At 41.4% G+C, this 26587-nt stretch overlaps 1 protein-coding gene across 9 annotated transcripts in view; it reads right to left on the bottom strand.

The window, feature by feature from the left end:
- RNF111 (ring finger protein 111) overlaps nt 1–26515 on the bottom strand; it is a 54384-nt gene extending 27869 nt beyond the window's left edge. For 5 of the 9 annotated variants that reach the window (XM_032700009.1, XM_032700012.1, XM_032700017.1 and 2 more), the window contains exons 1-3: nt 26352–26515; nt 23382–23491; nt 5183–6078 (exon numbers count right to left, since the gene is read on the bottom strand). In XM_032700009.1, coding sequence (XP_032555900.1) covers nt 5183–6078; nt 23382–23443 — 958 coding nt within the window. In that variant the 5' untranslated portion in view covers nt 23444–23491; nt 26352–26515. Of the gene's footprint in view, nt 1–5182; nt 6079–7147; nt 7227–16096; nt 16357–16493; nt 16570–23381; nt 26317–26351 lie in introns of those variants that run through there. The other 4 variants (XM_032700015.1, XM_032700010.1, XM_032700016.1 and 1 more) reach the window with 4 other exon arrangements.
- Nucleotides 26516–26587: the final 72 nt, after the last annotated feature.

The raw sequence follows: 26587 nt of genomic DNA, 5'->3' as shown, positions 1-26587 counted from the left end.
GGACAGCTGTCACTAAGTGTGTGGAATCCCTTTTTGAACTTGCTGGCACCATGTGCCTCTGCAGCCCCTCTTGCTCGTGAATTAAAGATAATTACCTGGATAACATTTCAGCGTGAAATGGATAAAATAATAATATCCTACCAGTGTTAATGAGTACCCCATTTAACTCTCAGACTTCTTGAACTAGGTATGACTGGTACTCCCTGCCCTCAACCCTGTTAGCACATTTAGCATAAATGGCACCATTTTACGAGTGCCACACTCTGCCTGAGCCAGTCACATTATTTGTTCGCTTTCCCTCGTTCTCAGGCACTGAAGGTCCTGTGACCCAAGTAGACAAACCAAACAGATTTGTACCTCCCCTCTCTATTATCCTCAAGATTCCTGGGCACCAGAAGATTCCTCCCTTGCCTGCTGGCTGAGTGCCTGGGACCTCCAAGGCCAAGCAGGTGTTGTTGGTTTCCCGCCCCAGGGAAGCTTACACGGAGTAACACGGAGCACTGGCTGGAAAATCAAGCAGCTCCAAGTTCTAAGTGGGAACCTGGAACAGAACTGTGACCCTCACCCCTCACTGGTGGCAAGGGACACCTCCATCATCATCATCTGCTTCCTCTGAGGACTGAGTGAGTGATTTGTCTTCTTTTATATCGTTTGAGTCTAGATTATGATTGGTGTACTGATAAAGCAAACTGCACATTAAGATTTGACCTGATCTGCAGAGAGTCCAGGTGATTGGAAATTATAACTGTAGCGGTAGTATAAAGTTTGTGTTGTGCTGTTTACAGACTGCACAACTGAATTCTGCTTGTAGAAATCCTGTGCCATTCTTCTCATAAAATCATAATATCCTGCTAAGAAAGCAAAGCTTTAATTGTTATTACAATTTAGTTCTGCCAACATTCTGCCAAGGATTCCTAGAACCTGCCTTTCCCTTAGTGTTGGATGATGACAGTTTTTCTGTACCTCAGACTTACTTGGAATATACTTTCCAATAGCTGTGCATGATGGGAGAAATTTTCCAAGACACACAAATTGCTTAGGAGGCTGCACCCTGGTGGAAGAGACCGTGAGCAACCAGAATTCTGGGGATTCTGTCCAACTCTGAGCTGTGCTAATTCAGACCTCTACCGACCGTTCTTAACCAAGCACATAAACCTCAGTCCAGAGGGCAATGCCACAGCAACCCAGTTCCAGGAGCAGCATCTTCTCAGCACAGAGAGCTGCAGCAGCAAGGGGGAAGTGCTGAAGTGAATTCCACACTAACGTTTATTACTGGAGCTATTTAAAGCTCCAACTCACAGCAGATGGAAGGAGCAGCACTGATTGATGTCCACTGCTCACAGAGCCAGGTGCTTATTCCCTCATCACTTCCCAGCTCTTCCCTGACCCTTCTCCAGTTAAGTGGCACAGTAAACAGGATACTTATTCCTCTCCTTACCCACTAATGCTATTGGGATAACAGCTTGGAATTATGAGCTGCATCAGTTACTGTGAGAAAAGGACTGCATGCTGTAGTTTTTAGGAGGGATTAAGGAACTGAAAAATAATCAACTCTAACAACAGGAAGCTCGTTTCCACTTAATACCTGTTTATCTTAAACCTGTTAAAGTAATCTGAACATAAAGTGGTATGTGCTTAACATTTTCACCAGCCTCTGGCTTGTGAAATATCAAATGTCTATATTCAACATTTCTGGGGAGACAGACAACAAATACATTAGAGGATCAAGAGGACAGTTGTGAATAAACTCAGTCTTATCATTCTAAGCAGCTTTGAACAAAATCTGGAGCAGCTTCTCATCAGCATTACATTCTAAGGGAAGAGGAAAGCCTGTCTAGCACTAGTTGCTCAAAAATATAAAACAACATGTCAGACCCTGAAGGAATTATAAGTGCTATTAGGTGAACAATTTATGACAGTGCAAAGTGCAAAATGCTACCCAGATTTTTCAACACCACCTTCCCATTTTCCAGAGTTTTGCTTTATTGACAAATCAGAGTAGAGGCTAAAAACTTGTTCCAATTTTAGCTTCTGCTAGATTTCCCTGCAGACTGTCCCCAAATAGCACCCCCAACCCTTCAGATCCAAGATGAAAATCAAATACTGGCAGAAGCATTACAACATTACAGAGATCCAACTACACTAAAAGCTGAAATTTTGCCATCTTTCATAAGCAAAGTCAAAAGAGGATTATCCTATAGGTGTGTACACAGGGTTAGAGAAAAGCTTCTGCCCTACCTAAACAAAACACAGAACCCAAATTTGTTTTACAGCAAAAATCCTGCTGCTTGCTGTCATTTTAACTGTGAGCTCAGTATTGCAATTAAAATCCACTGATTAACATTCCAGTTAGAATATACACCCCTCAAAGCACCTGCACCTTCAGCTGCATCATTAAATGACACACAAGGGGTTTTACATTGTCCTTTTGCCCCCAACTCCCCTCTGCTTCCTGAAGGAGCTTCAGCTGCTCATCCCAGATTTAATGAGGGCACTGCCTTTTGTGGCAAACAGTTGGTAAAACAATATAACCCATTCCCAGGTGTCAGGACATACTGGTTCAATACTCTCACACTGCCAAAGCACAAAGTTGTACCAGAAGAATAGCTAAAACCCTGATGGAAAAGGAGGAAAAATCCTACATAGTGCTGTTTGGAGGTTTTTTTGGTAAAGGTTTTGATAAACAAACAATCCTCCCCCTTCACAGCTCCACCCATATGATTTTCTGAAATCAGACAAGCTAGTTTTATTAACAAGAACCAACCTACTAAATACTTCCTTAATTAAAAAGATCTGTTACTTTAATTTCTTGCAACAATCAGCAATGTTTTCCAAAACAATATCACTAATTAAATTTACTTGTTCTTTAAATGCACCGTATCTTTAGACAAACACCACCATACAAAGCTAAGAAATATTTTCTGACATATTCTCAATAAAAATTGCCATTCAGTTGGCTACAAGAGAAATCACATCATTTTGATGCCTGCTCATTAAAAATTCAGTTATTACTGCACCTTTTTTAATTGCATTTTTTCTGATTATTATTATCACTCTCCTCCTTTCCTAAGCCTGTCCTCTAGTACTTTTACATATATGCCACAGGCCTCATATTCTCAGTAGAAGTTATTTGTCCTTCAGTATATTCTGTCATTTCAGCAGATGCATATGTGCCAATGCAGAGCAAAAATATTTTCCCTATCATTAACAAGCCAGTGTAGCACTACTATCAGTACAACTCTTTCCTCTTATAGAAACCCCATCCTGCTTGCTCACTATACAGAGAGGCTGCACAGCTATTTTTCCAGCTGGCCCCATTTCTGTCCTAATTAACTCAATAACTAGAAATGCCTTATGTAACAGCAGAAAAGCTACAGAAAATGTTAATCACATTTTTATCTTGCTAAAAATAGGGCACTTTCACACAGGATGTCTGCTCAACTTCCCATTCTATCTGCAATGTAAATAAAATGCTCAAAACTTTCCATCAATACATATTTCCACTAGGAAAAAACCCACAGTATTCACACACTCTAAGCCAGAACTGCTTTTCAGCTCACTGCAAGCGTTAGTGCTGAAGTACAGTCACCACAGAACACATTTTTTAAAGCATATCTTCTTTCAGTTACAACTGATGTCAGTATTTTAATCTAAAATTAATTCATTACAGGAAAAGAAACAATTTAATATATTCAGTGTGCTTTTAAAGTAGTAGAAAAAGCCACTGGACTTTTCCACTTCTGTGTGGAAAGAGTTGTTAATGTCCTAACATCATTTTACAGCTACATGAAACTCCACCCTCTCTGAAAATGATAAAAAACTATTAACTTGGAAACAGAGGTGTTACCATGAGTTTCCCAAATTGTTTTTTAATATAAATGTATGCATATCCCCACACATTTATTATTTACAAATCATATACTTTAATGTGTTTAAACATGCAAGTCAAATGTAACTTTTTTAGGCTTAAAAAATTAATTTCTATCCCCACAAATATGCATCAAGGTAATTAAGGCTGTGCAATAATTCTTCTGCTTCAGAGTTCTATATGCAGGCCTAGTACTGCATAAGTAAGAATTTGACATTACAGATTTTACTTCTTATATTTAAACAGCACATTAAAGACCAACACACAAGTTATTTCTTGCTACAATGAATAACAAGCAATAATCTATATTTAGGACTCTGGTTCTGTTCAAGAACAAATCCTGCATTAACATGAACATTCACACCTTTTTTTAAGCCTGTCCTTGTCCTTTCAGTCATTTTTTCTCAGAGGAATGATCAGCACAGTCTGAGAAACGGTTTCATTTTTTAAAACATATTTGTCACTATATAAAACACATGGTTGCACAAATTAACACCATGCTGTGTTCTATCTACTTCCCTATGCTCTATAAAAAGCTAAACTAATGAACAAAATGCACAACTACTTTCACTTGGCAAATTTAAGATGAAAGGAAGGCCAAGAAAACACATCAATGAACAAAAAAACAAACAAAATCAAACACAAAAATAAACCCAGAAAACAAAACCAAACCAAACAAAAACATCCACCCAAAAGTCCTCCTCCAAACATTCAGATACCTTGTCAAGATATACTAGAGAAGCAATCATGTAAACCAACTGCAAGTTCATTGCACTGAGTTTATCTAGGTAAAACATTTTATATATATATAATACTTTTCTCTTATTATCCCTAAAGCTCCTTCAACTGCCTCCTATTTCAAGTTCTTATCACAATCAACTTTTGTTCTCTTCATAGTTTTCTACATTTTCAAATGCAGTTAAGTACTAGCAGATAGTTCTATAGAATTGTTATTACCACAGTCAGTTACCAAAGCTGTAACAGCTAAAATTTTTAATACAGTTCAGCAGCTAAAAAAAAATAAAAACGGATGAACTCAGCAGTACGTGACTAATCAGACTGAGCAACCTTCCAGTACATTGTTCAGAAACCATTAGCTTTTACATTAAAGATTTTGGATTTGTTGTAATTCTACTGTAAGCTCTGCATGTACTTTTCCCATCAAGAATTTATTTTGTACTGTTCACATTACTTGCAGTAATTTGTAGCACTAACTTCTACAAAAACACAAATACAGCTCCAAATAACTTATAAAAGACTATTGTGCATGACGAAAGAAAAATTAATAAAAAATAACTCAGGGTTTAGCTTTACCTGAAGGAACAGCTGTACTGTTCTGGTGGTTTTCACCAGGTGACACAAATAAGTCTTCCTCCCCTTCAGTAGATGAACTGGAGGAAGATTCACTGCTGAGATCGTTCTCGCTGGAGCTGCTGGAGCTGGGCAGCAGCGCGTACTTCCTGCGAGCCAGCACCTCCCGCTTCTTCCTCTGCATTAAAATCCGCTCTTTTTGGTTCTGTGTCCGCTGGGACGAACCTGTTTTCACAACTCTTTTCCTATATGGGAGCCTTCTTAAAGAGCTGTTGTGAAAGCAGGGCCTTTTCATTAGCAACCCGGGTACAGAGTCTGCCTCAGTGCGAGGCCACTTGTGCGACCTGGCACTGTGAGTTCTGCTCGCAGGATTCAGCACTGCCTGAGGGTGTCTGACAGGAGCATCCTTCTCTTCATCAGATGTTACCGTGTCAGAGTCTCCAAAGTGTAAGCTAGAGGAAGGTGAAGAGATACAGTCACTGAAAGAAGAGTCATTGTCCTCACTCTGTGTTTCTAGATGCTGTCTCAATCCCAAGATTCCTTTGTTTTCCTTATCAGGACAGTTCTGAGTGTACGAAGGACCAGCCTGCTGGCTCTTGCGTTTTTTTCGCACCACGATACTTTTTTCTTGGTCTGTGTGGTTGCCATTCATGTCCTTCTGCTTTTGAGAGTCACCACATAAGTGGGAGAACTCATTCCCTACTTTACTGGCAATCATCTCAACTTCTGCAGTGAAGCTTTTGGCCGCCCCAATAGGCTCAGGGTTCAAGAGGATCCCCTTCAGACTCTCCTGTCTCTTTGGTGCATCAGAAGGAACTTCACTCTTCATATCCGCTTCTGGAGTATAAACTATATTACATTCAGGAGTCCATTCAGACATGGAAAGATTTAAGGAAGGCCTAGAAAATAAAACAGATAAGCATCAAGAAAACAAGCATGAGATTTTTCAAGAGCAAAACTGAAATCAGAGAAAACCCATTTACTGCTAAGACAACCCCCCCAGTGGGAATAGCAAAACAGCAGTAACCAAAATACAACTGTTTCAAAATATTAAGAATACTGCTTGACATGGTCATTTTTCATGAAGACAAAATTCTTAGAACTTGCATTGAAGGGAAGTTCTTATAGTCAGTGAAAATGTTGACGTATGTCTCCTGCAAAATGTATGGTATCTGCTTTCCCAATGCTTAAGCATGGGTGCTTTACAGGCCACTGCTTACAGAAGTGACCTAAGCTTTGGCTAAATAGCTCCAACAGCCATCAACTAAACTGCAGGCTTAAATAAGGCCTACATCTTCCCCTACAGCAGTACATACAGACAGCAAATACTTCAACACAATACATGGTGTTGTATGGTGACAACTGAGCTATAAAAATCAGTTACTCATAATTCATGGCTCTTTTCTGATATGAAGGAAACAGTAGAGATTTTGAATCTTTATTATTTTGGGGCAAAGTAACAGAAACCCATTTATTACCTAGAGTGTCTTTAAGGAACACCAGACATTAGAAGTACAGTGTACCAAGCTATTTTCAGTCCATGTGCTTTTCACTCCACCCTGTGACACAAACTGAGTATATCCTATCATGTTCCCTTAAGAGTCAGCACCAGGTAGGTTTCCCTCCCTGCCAAAATATAAACCTGCCAACATACAACAATACAACATTACCCTCAAAGACTGTTTAAAAGAACAACTTTTGCATTAGAAAGCTACTGAGATACAGACAACAGTAACCCCAGTAATATATCCACCTTCAACCTGCTTAATCTGGCATCTCTGCCTTCTGTTTAAATTCCCAAAAGGAAGTAAAATGAAAGCATTTGGTTCCCACTGTGATAACCACTGAAATATTTGTTACTGTAGCTAATATCAGTTTTTTATGCCTCAACTGAATAAGGCTATAGCAGATATTTGACAGCTGTACTAATTAAGCAGTTAATTGCTCCCTCTTTTCTCCCCCCCTCACCACTTGTTTGAAGAAACACCTCCTGTGCTCTTCTAGAAGGAATGTTTATTCACTGAACCAGAATGAAGAGCTCACCAATCTGAAAAATAAGTTTTCCAACCAGATCAGACAGCAATTCAGTTCATCACATAAGCACACCAACAGCTACACCCAGCTCACAGCAAGTTGTGCTGAACTACCAAAAGGCTGCTTAAGAAAAGGTGCAGTTATACCCTAAGGGAAAATGGGGCTCCTTGAGCAGCACAGCAGGAATCTGCATTGAGTCAAAAGTCTGAGATATCAGCAAGAACAGCCACTCAGAGGGACCCTGACAGGTGAGTCTGTGCAAACCTGACCAAGTTCACCAAGTTCAAGTGCAAGGTCCTGCAGCCGGGCCAGGGCAATCCCAAGCACAAATCCAGGCTGGGCAGAGAACTGAGCGAGAGCAGACCTAGGGAAAAGAACTTGAGGGGGTGTTGGTGGATGAGAAACACAGCATGACTTGGCAATATGTGTCTGCAGCCCAGAAAGTCAACTGTGTCCTGAGCACCATCACAAGAAGCACAGCCAGCACGTCAGGGGAGGGGATTCTCCCTCTCTGCCACACCTGGAGTGCTGTGTCCAGCTCTGGGGCCCCGGCACAAGAAGGATGTGGAGCTGCTGCAGTGAGTCCAGAGGAAGGCCATGAAGATGCTCTGAGGGCTGGAGCATCTCTGATACAGAGACAGGCTGAGAGAGCTGGGGTTGTTCAGCCTGGAGAAAAGACTCTAGAAAGACCTTACAGCACCTTCCAGTGCCTACAAAGGGGCCAAGAGAGCTGGAGAGGGACTTTGGACATGAGCATGGAGTGGCAGGCAAGGGGGAATGGCTTCAAACCAAAAGAAGGTAGGTTTAGATTAGTTAAAGGGAAGAAATTCTTCCCTGTGAGGGTGGGGAGGCCCTGGCAGAGGTTGCTCAGAGAAGCTGTGGCTGCCCCTGGAAGTGTTCAAAGCCAAGCTGAACGGAGCTTTAGCACCTGATCTAGTGGAAGGTGTCCCTGCCCATGGCAAGGGGGTTGGAACTAGGTGCCCTTTAAGGTTCCTTCCAACCCAAACCATCCCATGATGATTCTCTGATCTACGGCAGGTTAAGTAGCACTGCCTAATTCAGGTCCATGATCTTCTGCCTGAATCTCCAAATTCTTCAAAATGCCAATGCATTCTTACATCCAGTGCTAATATTTATAGCTCTCATTTACTTTATCACAGAACAAATCACTACAAGATTGAGATTACAGAACAGATTCGAATCAAAGTTTTCTACACTGTTCCACTAACTGATGCTTCCAGGAGCAGCTGTGAGCTGGCTGTTCCTAACAGACCCCAAAGAATTACTTATTTCAGTTTGCAAGGGGTGTAAGCTGATGCATCATCCCAGGCAGCCTGCGTTCTCTTCACAGCCATAAGCAACTAATCTACTACTTCACGGGATGTAATTTGAAATAAAAATTTTGCAAAAGGCATATATGCTGCAGTACTATAATCTAAAGAAGCCATAAGATCACAGAATCTTTCTGGAGATCAAGAATCTTTTGGATCCTAGAACCCCAGCTGAAAAGACTCATTTGAATGTTCTCACTGGAGGTCCTACAAGCATCTCTAACAATTGTTAAATGCGAGGTCTATATCCTGTGATAAGTAGGAAAGTGTTGCTGTTCTCTTTGGAATTACAGCAGGTAGGTATATCTTCCATCAAAGTCAAAAGCTAACTGTATGTAAGCTGGACTAAACTTCTTGTCAGTCTAGACAACAGGACAGGGTCTTAATTTCAATTCATTAAAGCACAACGGGGTTTTTTTCAGCAATAAGTTGTTGTGGAATGCAGTATATAAGGCTGCCTTCCTTCTTAGGACTAAAAAAAGAGGTTCAAAAATTGGAAAAAACCTTTGAATAAACATTAAAGAGTGTAAGAAGTCTACACAGCAAACAAAGATGACTATTAGAGCTGTAGAATTCTGCTGTCTACCCTTCTCTGCTCCTGACAGCTCCTGAAGGAAACACCAGCTCTCACACGCCCTGTGCTTGCCTGTACCCTCACACATGGACCATCTTTCTCTGCAAAAATTAAGATCAAGACATCCATTTTATAAAATTTCTAACAAGGACAGGAATTCTGCATTCAAACCTGTCACAAGCACACAGAGAACAAGCAGTACACAGTCCTTTCTCTCATCCTCACAAGGTCACCTTTAAGGCAGGATTTTTGCTGTTATTTATGCACCACTGTTTTACAGAAATGTAACACCCAGTCTAGTCAACCTTCACAACAGCCCAAAAGCAAACCAGACTCTCCCACAGTAACCCTGTATTTCATCACAAGTGGTTTTTTCAGAAAATCCACAAAATATTTCAATTTGGGGCAAAAATATTAATTTATTCAGGAAGCTTACTGTCTTTGAACACAGCCATAACTTGCCATGTTGTATTCCATGTCCAGCTTTACACACAGTTTCCTGTCCTTTTAACAGGATAAATTAAGGGGAAAATGCTATTTGATTCTGAAGTTTTTTTAAGCAACAAAAATCTGAACGTTTTCCCACAATCAGGGGCTGGTTTACAAAGGACTCTGTTCTACTCATTGGAGTGTTCCCCCCCACTTTATTTTTAAACTCTACTGGAGAAATCTCCATCAGTATGAAAATTCTGCATTCTGAATGTGATTAACTTGGTATAAGCTCTGTTTACTGTAGCACAGAGGGCACTGGCTTGAAATACAGATATAGTTATGTAAGTTACAGCCAAAAAATTAAAGCAACGACATTTACACTTTGAGAAACCTCAAACTACTGTAAGATGACAAAAAAAAAAAATGAAATTACCACACAGTGAAAAGTAGTGCATCTAAACCACTATTTACTGGCTTAGTTTTATTCCAACAGGCAGCCTAGATACACTAGTTAACACAGATTCAAGCATTTTGTATATTTTCACTCTTACAACCATGGAAAAGTCTGCAGTAACTCAACTAAGTAATGAAGAACTCTCCATTTTTGCTAACCAGCACAGAGCCTGAAGCACTGCTTGCTCAGGGGAGAGCTGCTGACTCCCAACTACAACACTACACAACAGCTTAAACAGGAATACATTCTGCAAGTGAATGACAGCAATCAACAACGACAAATAATCCATTCCTTCACTACTCAGAAATGCTATTACAAACTTTCAAACAAAAAATTTGACCAAAGGAGACAAAAGCTGGAAGAAGAGCTCACCATTTAACTAGATTTCAATGCATTTTAAGTATCTTCAGTGGTTATACATATGAAATACCCACAGTATGTTCTTTTACACAGAAGACAAAGTTTAAAAGGGATTTACAAAAATACTATGCAAATAGTCATTAGAATGAGGTCATCTGCTGTTAGACCTTTAGAAGATCCTACAATATCTACCTCTAATTAAAAGTAGTCCTCAGAAACTTTTGCAAAAAGCAGCAAGATGCAGTAAACTCAGTCAGCATTAGTGCTCCTCCTTCCTAATGAACACATTTACCTATGGAATTAGTGAATCAAAACTTTGAGAGGAAAAATGGGGAAGTATCTTCTTTTAAGCCATAACAACTCAATGAAGAGCTGTTAAGAGAGGTATGTGGAAGCTATAAATAGTTATTTTAAGTTCCCCTCTAAGGTATATGACTATTTAGAATCATGAAGTGCATATGACTTATCCACTCATGTCACAAATTAAAGCCATTGTTATTAATCAGGCCAAAACACAGCAATGCAAGAAAACTGATGCAAATGGGGAAGTCCCTTGAAATTGTAAGTCAAAAAGCAAGCTCAAAGTTTGAGATCTTTACAGTAGGCAAGTTTATGATCCCATGTTAAAGCAAAACACATTTGAGTTATAAGATGGAGCAAAGTACTTTGTCATTAATAATTAATTCCTTTATTAGCAATCAAAATGTATGCAGCATTAAAGCACTATAAAACAGTGAAATGCTTAATTATACAACATATAACTAAATTTTTTGGCATAGACTTGGTGAATACATGTGATCTAACATAGAATTACTCTGAAAATGTATCTTCAGCTACATTTTAAAACATAGTCAACTCCACCATCAAGAAGCAATGTCCTTGCATTTGTAGTTCCTTTATTCAGTCCTAATTCTTGTTTTCTTTGCATATGGTCACTGAACTCACAAATAACTTTTAAAATTAATTCCCTTCCCTAATATCTGGTTTGGATCAGATTTTACTTTTCACATGATTTTGACTCTGACAAGGCAATACTGGTGCTGTTAAATTCATGACAAATCTCACTGCTAAGGTCTGGTATGCACAGAAATTACACTGTGTATCCTCTTCCTACCACAGGACTTTTTTTAACCTGCAAACATGGCCTTCAAAGAAAGGACCAGCAACAAAAGCATCACACAAGCCTTGTTTTAGATTGTTTTAGAACACCAACAGTTATTTCTTTCCTCCCATTAAAAACATGTATTCTTATGCTTTCAGCAAGGCTTTTCCATTAGATACATCGAGAAACAGGAAAATGAAAAAGCTTATAAAATTCATACAAGGCCTTCAGCAAAAGTGAGACAACCCAAGTACTGCTTCTTCCCCTTCTTCACAGCAGGGAGCCAGACAAGACCCATTTGTGTCCAGCCCTGACACAGGATTTGGGAGCCATTTCAGGAGCTGCACCCCCAACTCAATCCAGTGGAGATCCAATCTCAGTGCTGTCATGCCCTGCTCCAACAAAAATAAAGAACTCACTGAGCAGTTCACAGACACAACACTCATTAGCCTAAAAGAGCCAGTCATGCCCTATTCATTCCATTTCTATCAAGCAGGGACAACCTGCACAATGCAGGGTAAGTAGCAAGAAGAAAAATATCCAATATTCAGTTCCACTGTCAGGAAAAGAACTGCAATCAGATTTTGAAACTTTTACTGCATTGCATTTTGGTTGTTCTTCATTTTTACCTCTTCATGAGACAAACAGTGCTCTTTTAAAGCTTGTTTTAACAACTTAATTTTAGCATACTATATACTGGTCTTCTAATCTTTGCCAGAAAATAAAGCAATGGATAAGTTAAAAATCTATGCATTTTATAAAATAGCACCATATAAACATATAAAACAATCAGAAACTCCATTATGTTTGCTTTGATATTATGTAGCAAACACATCTTTATTCACAGGACAGTATGAAATACCATTGCAGACCATTCTCAATTTCCTTTCTATGCTTTAATGCAGCCACAGTGATGACCCCGATTTTTGGATGACAGAATTACTTGACAATTCTCCAAGCAGAATCCTTCTCTTTTGCCCTACAGAAATGTGCAGTATTGCAGAACAACATGCACAGTATTAATTACTAACTGTATGATAATATTCTGGAAACAGGTTCTTTTTTACAGACTCCCAAAGACAGTCCATCACATCCACCCAGACAGAAGGGTTTGACTGTGCTCTGCAGGGAGCTGCTACCACTACATGAGCCACAGCAGTGCAGGGAGGCTTATCCACTCCTTGCAGCCAATTCTAGGAACCATCACTGCTTGGAAAGTCTACTCTTGAAGTGAAACAATATTATTTCAAGTACAGTACTACTCTTACTAACCTCTGCAAAGCCACCTCGAAGTCAGCCCACAGCAACTGTGCTGTCAAGGACTGTAACGAGCGATATCCATCCTCTGCACCAGCAAAGTCTCCTTAATTTTATCCCTGAAAAAAACTCCTCAGACCTTCAAGGTTTGTTTTCTCATGCATAAGTCAATTCACACCTTGCACTAGAAATGTCAGGCCACCTATAGGACAGCTACAGAATACCCCTGTTATGCCACACTGCCATTCAGCTCCGAGATCTCCCACCACTGTATTCTTGTGGAGAGACTATTGAAAGTGTCTCTCTCACTTGTTTTAACAGAATCCAGCCTAGGACAGCTACAAACAGAAGAGCTCTTCCACAGGACAGGATCTATGGCCTGGCTCCAGTTGGAAAAGAGAGAATGCACAGAGTGTGTGCAGCTGGAAGTGCCTCAGGTACATGAGCTGGGGGGCCAAGAGCAGCAGGTGACTGTCCCACAGTAACTGAGTCATCCCAAGGCCATAAAGCACCCACAGAAATCCCAGCACTGCTCCAGCATCAGCACATCCCACCTGGGCAGGGACTCTGGCTTTGCTCGATGGACACAAGCAGGTGCATTGGACAAACACGGTGTTCACAAGGACATTCTTCAGCCTCGACACTTCTCTGCTCTGTCCCAGGCTCAGACTCAGTTACCTACATTAACACTACCTAAGACACAAGTATTATGATTTGGCAATCAGGAATGTTTTGGCTTCAATGAACTCCAAGACAAACATAACAGCAATGAACTTGGGAACAAAAAGTTGTAGCTTTATAAGAGAATGACAAAATGCAATTTTTTATTGGAGGTTAAGATCTTAACTAGGATTTCTGCTTCCAGAGACAGCTAGGGAAGTTACATGGCCACCAAAAATTATTTTAAAAAATATTTCTTATTCCCCCTGGCTTTTTGACCTTTGAGGTGTGTATAACCGTTCTTGATGCAGTGTCATTTTGCAAACACTTCTTGATAAAGCTTTGAGGAGCAAAGTAAAAGATAACCTTTGCCACAACTGTTAACAAGAACCTTTCAAGTGAGAATTACGAAAGGAACCATTAGGACAGTTTTATGCTATTTGTGAGGAAACCTGTGACAAGGAAGGGATTTTTTTTGATACTAAACTAAGTAGATCTAGCAGTTTCTGAGGGAAGGACAGTGCAGCAAACTTCTCCACTCTTCACCAGTGGAGCCAAGAGGCAGAGCGTAAAAGTAAACATTTTACCCAACAGCAGTCAACTATTAGGACTGCACTTTATTGACAAAAAATAAATTACAGAAGCAAACAGCCTTTACTGCCTCTTGCTAGCAAAGTCACCAACCAGCCCTCTCAGATTTCACGTGGTAAACACTTAATAAGGAAGACATCTTTTTAATTTATAGCAATTACTTTTCCAAATAGCATGAACTACATAAAACAGCAAAATAATCTTGTCAGCAAAATTACGGGTTAGTGAAAGAAGCGTTTTCCTTTCTTCTTTCCTCTCTGCTCTATCAGGGTTCTCTGTTAGGCCTGACAGGAGCCCACCAAGAAAAACACTAATTAATCCTTAAGCCTGAAGGAAGTCAAAGACTTCAGCTGCAGATACAGTTTGTGTTTTCTGTAAGAGCACTACAGACTTTGGAAGCAGCTGATTACTGTCACCTACACTGACAAAACTTGGGAGACTGGCTGGGAGCAATTCTCCTGGGCCTATGACGTACATGTATCCCATACAATATTACTACATATACACATCCATAAATCGGTTCCCAACCTTACTGACATGCAAACAATCAAACCACTACAGATCTAGTGATAAAACTCACTGAAAGGAGGCTGCACACAAGTAAAGCTGTGGGGACATCTTTATACAACACCTGCCCACGGCAAATCCATCTCTCTGTAATCCCCATTGTTTATATGTGAATTAAGTCTTTCTGTTCCTCATCCTATCCTCACTCCCCCTTCATTCTTTCCCCATTTTTTCAACTGCTTAACATCCAAGCCTCCATAGTTCACCAGCCAGGGAGGAGGACACTGTCACCCATATTTTCTCAAAAGAATGTTCTCACCATTACAGGAAATACAAGCAACTGAAACGAAAGATTCTCCATCTTGAAAAAAAAAGGCAGTAACTGCTGCCAGCTCAATGTTACTGCAGTACAACCACCTCCACTGAAAGTCAACTGCTCTGACTGATCTGGTTATGTAGGTCAGCAAAGTTATTAATTTAAAGATAAAGTGCGAGTCACAGACATGTTAAGACACACTCTTAATACACTTGTACAAAATCCACTGCTTCATAAAAGGCACAGTTCTGAAAGGTCAGAATGTTCCCATCCAGACTCTAAAAGGACATGCAAAATATGCATGAACACTATGAGCTGTTGTTCACCCCCAGGCTCCCAGTACCACACACAACCACAGCTGGAGCTGCCAGGGCTTCAACCACCAACAAAAATAAACAGCTTTGTAAATATACAGGACTTCAAGAGTTTTAAAACAGGAAGCTTGGTGTCTTACACACTTTTATTTAACTAAGGTGAAATGCAAAAGGTATACTCCCAGCCTTTCCCATCTGATGAATTCCAGAGGTGATTCCATACTGCATGAGACAAGCAGATGTTCACTTTATCAAATGAACCAACATCACATCTTTCCTTATCAATCCCTACACATCTGCAAGAATCTTGGCTAACAGGGTTTTTCTGTGTCCCCCCACCCCCCTTATCCAACAAAGGTAAGAACAGAAACATTTAAATTGTTGGGAAATCCCTTTGATAGCAAAGGCTACAGATATGTCACCTATAAAAAGCTTTAACTTTTGTTTGTAATAGTGACAAAGCATTCTAATTATTTAAATATCAATTTTCCTCCAAAATGTTTCTACTAAGTATCCAAAATTAATTTATCTTTGGAAATTTTTACTGGTTACAACAAATACAATGTAAGGTCTTACTCTGCACCTGAAAATCTAGTTTCCCTTTAAGAGTTTATAACTGAGAGATATTCCAAAATGACAAATGTCATTTGCTATCCAGGTCTCCACCATGAGCAGTCAATTCTCATCTTTCTGGTCAAATATTTGTTTCTGAAGTAACTGCATTAGAATCAAATGAAATCGGGCTATTACAGCAAATTCTTCCCTTCTGCATTATGTCCTCTTTTGGAAGAGCACTTGGCTCTCAGGAATTGAGGATCTCCTTTAATCAGCTAAAGCAACCGGGCCTTGCTTATGATTTAAAACCATTTCAAGCCATGGAAGAGCTCAAACAGCATGAAAATCCACGAATGTTCAGCCCTAACCACCAAACCACTGACACTTAAAGAAGTCCCCAGCCCATTCCAGCAGTTCCCAGCCCACGTACCTCTGGAATTCCGGCCCACACCTCCGAATGGACGCGGCTCCCTTGTTCGCCAGGCACTAAACACCTGACGACGAGGGATTTTTTAACACGGGTTAAAGGAACATCAACTTCGCCAACAAAACAAATGACGTCATAACCACCCCTGCTCCGCACAGCAATAAAAACCCATTTCCGCGCGGGGAAAATCCGTGACAGCTCCGTGACAACCCCCCGAGAGCCGCGGCCGCCCGCGGTGAAGGCACCGCTTTGTGCGTCAGCGAGGCGCTGCAAAAAAAGGGAAAAACACGTTCTGCGCGCAGTGCCCCCCTCCGCAGGGCCCCGCCGCCCTCAGGGAGCGGCCGAGAGAATCAGGGGGGATCAGGGACCTCCGCCCGCCCGGCCCCGCCGCCCCCCGTACCTGAGACAGCGAGGCCGCGGGGGAAGGGGCGGGTGCCGCCGGCGCGCTGCGCAGGGCCGAGCGGGTGGAGCGGCCCCCGCGGCGCTGCCCGGCGCTGCCCCGCGCCCCCGCGGTGTCCCCGCGGAGCCCGGCGCGCTCCCGGTCCGGCGTTGCCCCGGGCGGGCCCCGCGCGGTGCTGGCGCAGCCCCCGCCGCTCCCAGCGCAGCGCGGCCCCGCGCGACACCCGGCGCTGCTTTACAGCCGCACGCAAAGCGCAGCCGCGCCGCGCGAGCCACGCCCCCCGCAAAGCGCCCCCTGCCGGGCGGAGGGGACGGAGCGGGGAGAGGGAGGGAGGGGACAGGGACGGGATACGGGACGGGATCGGATGGGATGGGATCTGGGACGGGACGGCATCGGATCGGGACGGGATCAGCGGCCAGCAGCCCTGCTCCAGCCCCGCTGCTGCATCTGTGCTACTCTGTATAAATATCCAAACGGGGGTGTAGGACGGAGCAGGCTCTGCTCGGGGGTGCCCAGCAATGGGACAAGAGGGAACGGGCAGGAGCTGAAATTCCACCTGAACATGAGGAAGAACTTCTTTCCTGTGCAGTGACCGAGCACTGGAACAGAGACCAGAGAGGCTGTGGAGTCTCCCTCACTAGAGATATTCCAGAGCCGTGTGGACACAATCCTGTGCCACGTGCAGGGATGACCCTGCCTGAGCAGGGAGGTGAGACCAGACGACCCACTGTGGTCCCTCCCAGCCTGACCCATTCTGTGACCGTGCTCTCCCCTTGTCCAAAAGCGTTGTTTTCTCACCCAGCGCTGTCTCTCCCTCGGCCCGCGGTGTCTCACGGTGTCCCGCTGCCTGTCCCGAGCCAGCGGCAGCTGCAGGAAATGCCGACAAGTGGCATCTCTGCTCTTCAGAAACAGGAATTTAATTTGCCCTTAATGCAGCAATGCCCTCACCGACCCAGACGTGGGTGAGCCTGCCCCTCCCATGTGCCTCCATCCATGTCCACACACACTTTAAGGAGCTGCTCCTCACAGTGCCCTGGTGTCACACGTCCCGGCAGCACAGGAAGCAGCACGGCTTTGGGAAGGCTCTCATTCAGCACAAACCCTGTGTTCGCTGACTTTGCAGCTGCCAAAGGCCACGATACCTCCCTGCCAGAGATGACCTTTCATCAATGTCAGTGTATACACCCGGAACACTTCCAGCTCAAAACACTGGACAGACAAGGGTTGTGTGTTCTCAGTGAAAAACAGCTACAAAAACACATGACACTGGAGCAGAAAAGTCGAGCCTGATCTACCAGTAAAGATCTTCCTGAGCTGCACTGCCACCAGAGAGTCATCAGCACACAGGAGTTCTTACGTGTTTCTGGAGGAGCTAAACAACCTTTACGCATCATTACAAAAGAAATGGTCATTGGCAAAAAATGCACGGTGAGACTATTAATTGAAGGAGTTTCTGAATGGAATTTCCTTAAAGCAAAAGTGGATAAAACAATGTGGAAATTATTTCTCAAACAAGGAAAAAAAGGCTCTAAGGAAAGATTCCAGTAAATGCCACCCTCGAAAGATGTATTTCTAGAGGCAGGAAAACATATTACTAAGCGAAGGCATTTCCAAATATGTCCAAGAGGGTACAAAGCACAAAAGGTGCTACACCACATAAATGACATGAAAATAAAGACAAACTCAGCTTTACGTGTGAAGTAAGAACACAGGAAAAAGCGAGACCCACACACAACAAAGGGGGAATAAAGGATCACAGGTGATTTTATGTGGTTTCCTTTCAGTTTGCAATAAAGACAAAACCACAGGTTATCCAGCATTAACCTGCTACTCTTTTCTACATATTTTTTGTATGTTTGGTAGATTTAGTTTATTTATTTATTTTTAAGTCGTGTCACATCCAGCCAGTTTCAGTAAACACTGACACTGGGCCACGGGTGAAATAACCAATGAAACTGGTTGTTTCTGGAGAGAATGAGGAGATAGCAACAGTGGGAAAAAGGTTATATCATATTCAATGGAGGTCACTAGTGGCTTGATTGTGTAAGCAATTTTAATACTTCCTATTAAGCACTGGAACCAAAGTTGAAATACTTTAATAAAAATCAGCTGGGGGAAAAAAAAATCAAGACAATATATGGGGAGAACTGGTTGACCCTGAGAAGTAATGGGAGCAAAGTGAAAAAATGTAAAGTAAAATATAAGGAATGTGCAGTTGAATATTAATAACTAAAAATTTGGGGTTATTTGTCAGGTAAAAGGCAATAGGATGAGAACTTTAATAAGCTATGTAATTAAGTAAATGACCAACAACATGATGAAGACATGAAGAAACAAACATGTCTGTACAGTATTTTAGTCTAATAATTTTCAGAGAGAAAGGTTTCAATGCTGTTGTAAAAAACATTCTTGATGCAGCCTAAAAACTACTTTTTTTGAGAACATATCCAGGGAAGGTGAACTCTAATCTTAATAGGACATTTAGGAAAACAGCATAGATAATATGAGGGGAAGCTAATGAAATTTGGCTGGGTTACTTTCAGAAATGAGACTGATAATTTCTGACTGACTGACTTATTTCAGAAATAAGCTGATCAGAGACTAATTCCAATAAAACCCCACACCAACTAGTCATGCATTTACCTCCTGACGTAATAATTGGTTTGAACACTTGTGCCAAAGGTGACAGAAAGGTGGTTCTTGGCAGAGAAAATGTAGAGAGTCACTCTGTGCTCACCAACGGAAAGGCACACAAAAGACTGTTTCAAAAACAAAAAACAAGGGGCTACAGAGTGGTTTGAATTTTCAGTTCACAAATTAAAAAGCAAAGCAGGGTAAGTATAGATAGTCCTGATTTTCTCCCAGAGTGGCCTGGCCAGATGACCTGTCAATGTTCTAATTGTGTATGATTTTGTAGACCTTTTCTCACTGGGTAAAAATCAAATAAAGGCAGAATTCCTAATATCTTTATTAGTTAAGATTTCCTATGGGCCATTTCCTATTTCACCATGGGCTACCAGCTAACAGGTATGTAGTAACCTGTGGGCCAGCTCACCCCTAAGCTCACCCCTAAATTAACACTTGATAAAAATTAGTTTGTCCCTTATTGACTGGTTATTAACAAAATTTTTAAAGAAAAGTGATGTAAAAAACACTTCAATGACCAGAATTATTCATAATTAGGAAAAAACCCGCAACTTCTATCTATGCCCTTTGATATAAAGTTATTTCTGTCATTATTTTAGTATCTGGCAGTGACAGACAGAAAATATTTTATCGATTCTTTGGAAAAAAAAAGATTCTCCTTCTCTCACTCCTTAGCTACAGAAAACCAAAAGGTTAAATGGAATCATCCTAAATCAGGAATGCAAATCTCAGAATGGCTTTCAGGCCACGGTACCATCAGTTCACACTGAACTCTTCAATTACTTCTAACTGGAACTGAACAAAACCATTTATGTGTGCACCCCAGGGCCTGGCAGAACTAAAGACATGAGAAGAAACTATCTTATCTAAGATCAAAACACCCCAGCCGGCAGGAGATTGCACTTCACATTTTTGGCACAAAGACAAAAATCAAAGCAAGCCCTCATCCCAGGGTATCTCCAGGGGCACAGCTCTGTGCCAGAGGGCTGGATCCCTTTGCTTGTCACCAAGGAAAGCCAGGCACAGCTTTTTCCAGATGCAAACACCAGCTTCTGGAACACAGTCCCACTGGGCACGGGTCCAAGGTGCAAACTGTGCATTGACAAAGAGGTGTCTCTGCTCTGAGTTCTGCTCAGTGCAAGCCTGGCAGTGCCCAGGACAATATGGGAAGTACACACCTCCAAACTCCTGCAGGAGTGTGGATCTCCTGTCCCACAGGATGCTGCAGGAGCTCAGTCACTGGCACCAGGGTATTTCTTCACCAGGCCATCGTTAATGTTTCCATCATCTGGAGTTGTGTAGACTGAAAATGGACCACACTGCAGCAGATATTTCAACGTTTGCAGGTGTTAAGTCACTTTACAATTACTAGTGACATTAATAAACTGCAAACCCTCTCATGGCGGTATGACTTGAGGATACTACAGAAAAACAGAACACAAAAACTGTGGGATTGATACTCAGATCATAAACAGTCACAGCTCCAGTCAGCCCAGATGAAGATGTTGCCAGTGAAAATGGGAGAAACAGGGAAGAGAGGAAAAAATGCTGGAAGATTGGTATTATGAAAAACTGCTAGTAGGAAACAACAAAACACTGATGCATTTACAGAGTCAAAAATCAAACTGGACAGTGCTACACATTCCATAATGATAAATACAGGACATTTTCTAATGGAATTGATCTAAGAGCTTTCAAAAGCTCTGGAAAATAACATGCAGCACTCAGGTAACTAATATTTTTAAGATATATGGAAGAACAAAATACCCTACATCACAGTATAACAAAGATGCAGGAATGACCCAGCAGTCACTCATTTGATTTCATGCTGTGCAGCCTGATAAGGCTTTGTATGGTTGGAAACAGCACTTTCACAACACACCACTGCAGAAATCATCTTACTAAGGTCTCAAAATATCTGAGATTATCTGACTCCTTGAGTATTTAAGTTGCCATATAATTAAGGAGGTGTGGTGTGTAATTACTTGGAAATAACTACTTTGTTGACAGTATTTTTAATGGGTCTTTTTCTAACAAAAAACCAAATACCCCACCAACCGCATAACAGAAAGATCACGAGATATTCCTTTTTTATTCTTTCAGTGCTTGTACAACAAAGAGGCCAAATACATTTTTGTGTTTTAATGATGCATCAGCAGCTATTTTTAGAGCAATTAGGTTTGAAACAAACAAAAGCATCCTGCATTTAATGATCTGATTTTACACTAAGACATTCAATAGCCATTTCCTAGCATGTATATATACTTTCAGTGGTAAAATAAAGGAAAATATCTGTGTTTGATTTACCATGAGATTTATGTTCTTTTCCTTGCTGTTCTGTAGAAGAATTGTAACAAGAGCTATTTAGAGATCAGAAATTAATTTCTACAACCTTCTTCTGACTGCTCATCATGCAGTATATCAATAATACATCAAAAAGAAAGCTACACACTCAGAGTGGAAAAAGCTTTTTTTATAGCAGTGATGTGTATTGGATTACCAGTGACTTAAAGTGTATCTATTGTCAGGTATTCACTGAAAACATCCCAAATGGTTTTTACTCTTGCTTTGACTGCAGAGGAGAGAAATAGTGCAGCAAACATACCAGGTAATAATTTTTAAATGTAAGTATGGTCAGAGGTTTGAATGCAGTCAAATTGATATCAAGAACTAATAAAAGCAAAGTCATAGTAAGCAGGCAATGAAACATGAGAACTGGGACAAGACTCAGTGTCTTTCAAAGTAAAAGGGACTCTTCCTGCTATTTCAGTTAATCCAGCATGTGCCCAGCCTCACTCTTTTTAAAAAAGGGTCAGATTCAATAAGGAACTGAGTCATTGGCTCATCTACTGCTGTAATAACAAGCTTTCATGGACTCAGTGCCCAAAGTAGAATCCAAAATGCTGTACTAGAAACTTGAATTTCAGAAGCAAACAAAAGTTTGTTGGAGTTGTTAACTAAAGTTAAGAGTGAAAACACAGACTGCAAAAGTCAGATTTTAAACTAACAGTATGTGAAGCTGAGAACTACAGAGAGATTTGCTGATAAAAAGACAGGGCAGAGCAACATGTCTCAAGTGAGACAGGATCCTGTTTATTTGTAGGGACGTTATTCAGAGGTGACCTTGCAGCACCAACCCTTCCCCTTTCCTTAAACCAACATCTCTTTTTTTTAGGAGGGGATATGGATAAATGGGTGGCTGTTTGAAGAGGAGAAAACTGGGACAGCCTGTTGATTCCAGCTGAATGCTCTAGCCAGGCTTCCTTACAAAACAAGAGGCAAGAATTATTTCTTCTGCTACTGAACATCTCTGCATTTTTACAGAGCCCAAACACGTTAAAGCTGCGGTTTTAATTAATTAAAAATGCAGGTACCAACTGCATGAAGCCACTAAAAAGATAAAAAAGTAGTGTTTGGTCCACTGTGCTTCAAAGTGAGGCCGGGAACAGACTGGTCAGCAAAGCTGAAACTGGGATAATCTTCTACACAGAAAAAAATCCCCCAAACCCACACAGGTACACAGCCCAGGGAAAAACATGAAAAAACTAATGAAAAACATGAAAAACCTTATTTCACAATTTTTAGGTGTTTCACATACAAGACAAGCAAAAAAGAATTTACAGGAGCACAGGTTTGTACTTGATGAAATATTAATATCTGGGCCAAACATTTATTCTCTTTGAAAGTCTACTACCTTTTCCTTATCAAACTCTTTCACAAATTTCAGAACGTTATGGTATAAAACAATCTTTATTTTAAAAACTAGTAGATGTTTCAAGAAACTACTAAAGGATTGAGCCTTTTTCCTTAAAAACAGACAAAACACAACAATCAAAGAAACAGAAAATTAGAAACCAGTCAACTTGTTTAAAATTCCTGGACAAATTAGAAATATTTGTAGATACCTGGAAAATAACAAAGTGACAAATAACATGATTTGTTCATGACATAATTTGTTCATAACAGTCTATCAAACCAAACTTATTTCCATTTATGGTTGCACAGAAAAAAATAAACTGCAGATCTTCAGAGAAGCTTCTCTATTTCATTCACATTTTCATAAGAAAGACATGGAAATTTTTCTGATCAGAAACTCCATAAATCTGGTGCAAAGTGGTTGTATTTACAGGATCACTATTAGCAATTGACTATCAAACTGCATGTTTACATCAAACAAAATTCCTCATACACTTCTAAATTGAAGTAGTTTTGAGTAAAGGCTTAGAGACTGTGCTCACTAACCTGCAGCTGATGCCAGGGAGGGACTGCAAAGAGTGGAAGTCAGGACTAGAGTGTGAAATCATTGCAAGGGGGGGATGACGCTTCTATAAACACCACGACAAAGAAATCAGCTGCAGAGAAAAGAGTAATTGTTTTAATAAACTTGCAGAAGAGAAACCAACAGGCAGAGCAGATCACAAGCAGAACCTGTCAACAAGTTTATGAGGCTGAAAAAGGAACACATCCTACTGAGATCAGAAGAGTTGTCACCAGGGGAACTTTGGGGAGCTGTGAAAAGACTGGATGGGAGCTACAGGTGTGCAACAACAAAAGATCATGTGTTTCAGAACTGGTTAAAAAAATAATCCATGCTTTTCTGCAAAAAGAAAGGGAACAGTGTCCACATTCACTTGGAATAAATGGGCTAAACTGCAGCAAAAGGTATTTAATCCAGACACTCAAAAAAGGACTAGACCAGACTGCCTGAGGAATGAGTGGAATCTGCGTTCAACGCTTTAAGAACAGGTTAAGCAAACATCCATCGAGGTATTTTCATAATAGTTTACTGTGCCTCGAGGCAGGAGGATGACTGAGAATCCATGGTAAGTCACTTTTGGCTCTGTTGGTTGCTTTGTATTTGGGGGGGAAGTGTCAGCTATAAAGCTTTGACATCTACTGTGTGGCAGGACAGATCCACCCTGATAAGACCTAAAATCCAATCAAGCTATCATGCAAGACCAAGTGCTGGAGCCGGGATGTTGTCTTGGTGTTAATTATGCTCAAACCATTCCTGGTCCACCAGAATTTGAATACACACCCTGCTTTTTGGAGTCTGATTTAACAGATGAGCTGATAGCTGGCCTGTAAAGGTGTGACACACTTTATACTGGAAAAAGTCCAGTCCCCTCTCGTGCAGTCAGGTTCTTCTGACATAACCCTTTCTGGGGTGTATGTGTGGACATTCCCCCCTTGGCTGGGGATGCCCACTAAGGTCACTCCTTGAGGCTGAGAGAAAGAGATCTCCCCACGAGCATTGGTCTCTACATCAGATCTCTACTTAATAATTATTTCTTTTTGTTAGTTTTAATATAACTGCTTCAATAATTGCTTTGTTGCAGTGCACGATACTACTTTTTGCTATATTATACTCTACTAGTAGATTTTTAGTGGTTACATTGTGTAGTAAATAATTCTGATTAAGATATTTTGTCTGATCATTTGTATAAAATAAGTTATTCATTTGATATAACTATTCTCATTTTGCCAATCATTAAAACCTGCGGGACAAAGTGGTTTAATCACACCTCTATAATTCCTTTAAATTTAAACCATTAACACAGTCTGAGGCTCAGAAAGGATTCAGCTGCACCCAAACCCTTCTGTGAGAAGGGGTTTAGAAAGGGTGTCCTTTCTGTGCCTCGGGACTCACCGACAAACCTTTGCTTTTTAATAACTTTGTCTAAGCCTCCCACTCTCCCGTGACAACATCTTAGCAACCAACAAGCACTGAGGTTTAGCTCTGTCGAGCAGCCCCTAAAAACCAGCGCAAGTGCTGTATTATCCTCTTATCCTCTTTCCAGAAACCAGACACAGTAAACTTGCCTTCACTAATAGTGCAACTCAACCAGAGGGTTTTGTGTGTATTCGTACAACAGTTTGCCATAGTAAAGCTGACAGACCCAGTCAAAGCTTTCCTGCACTGCTGATTTTAAAATAACAGGAAAATAAAGTACATTCAGGTCTTTTTCATGCACTGTTTAGATGTTATACACTCACAAAAACGTTTCTATAAAGTTAAGCTAAAGAGTTCATTTATTAGCCTCAAAGTCAATTCTCCTGTATTTGAAGTTAATACAAATTTTTCAGACAATAGCATAATGAAGAATATATATTAATTTCTTATGTAAGGCTGTTCTTTCCTTATAAAAATCTTGGTACCAAGTGCAACAGCAGCATTATATAGCTAAAACATACATGCAATTACCAGACCAAAGTCTGGTTTAAGACTTCTGTGCATGTTTAACTTTTAAATACATAGATTTTACTCTTTGTTAACTGATAACTAGCTAGTCAAAAGTATTACTTAAATACTTCAAATGCATTTTGAAATGAAAAAAACGATAATGTAACATCTTTTAGGATTCAGGACTTAATTTGCACAAAAGGCTGTTTAACAAAGATTTCTTAAATAAAATGAACCCTCGTTCATTTCTTTATTTTTATCTGTATGTAATTTCTGAATGAAAAGACCGGACAAGAGGACTGTTGTGACTTAAACTGGTTTACATGTACTTTAATTCACAGATTTTGCCCCATTTCAAGATTTAATAGCAGCTGTAGATCTACTATTGACACTGAAGTGTTCCCTGCAGAAAACGAATGAAATGGTAACTAAGAGGTAACACCTTCCATTACCTGGTACAAATACAGCCTAATAAATCATACGAACAGGTACTTTGCTAACTATTTAAAACATTAATAGTGTACTTCTTGAATACTTACAGTAAAAGACTGTTATGCAAACAGATCAACTGTTTAAGGGCATTTCCTAAACTCCCAAGTCGTTAGCAAGAGCACGCAAGAATCGCACAATCAATTTAGGCTGGAAAACACCTCTGAAATCATCGAGTCCAACCCGTGACCGACACCGCCGTGTCAACGAGACCATGGCACTCAGTGCCTCGTCCAGTCGTTCTTTAAACACCTCCAGGGACGGTGACTCCACCACCTCCCTGGGCAGCCCATTCCAGTGGCTAATCACCCTTCCTGTGAAGAATTCCCCTCGACGTCCAACCTGAACCTCCCCTGGTGGAGCTGGAGATTCTCCTCTCGCCCTGTCTCTGGCTGCCTGGGAGCAGAGCCCGACCCCAGCTGGCTACACCCTCCTGTGAGGGACTCGCTGAGAGCGAGAAGGTCACCCCTGAGCCTCCTTTCCCCACTAAACACCCCCAGCCCCCTCAGCCGCTCCCCAAAAGGACTTGCGCTCCACACCTGCACCAGCTCCGCTGCCCTTCCCAGGACTCGGGATCTGTCCCGCAGGGGCCGCAGAAGCAGCAGGGGAACGTCCCCTCCTCAGGGGCTGCCCGGAACCCCGCGCGGGCCCCGCTCCCCCTCACGATCCCCCCCGGCTCGGCCTCTCCCTCCGCCCTGGGGCGGGGCGGGCGCGCGGGGCCAGGTGCGCCGCTCGGCGCGTGCGCAGCGACGCGGGCCGGCCGCGCTCCATCCGG

Source organism: Chiroxiphia lanceolata, chromosome 12 (assembly GCF_009829145.1).
Source record: "Chiroxiphia lanceolata isolate bChiLan1 chromosome 12, bChiLan1.pri, whole genome shotgun sequence".
Lineage (NCBI taxonomy): Eukaryota > Metazoa > Chordata > Aves > Passeriformes > Pipridae > Chiroxiphia > Chiroxiphia lanceolata.
Note: the sequence above shows the minus strand (reverse complement) of the source record. Positions and strands in the feature narration are given on the sequence as shown.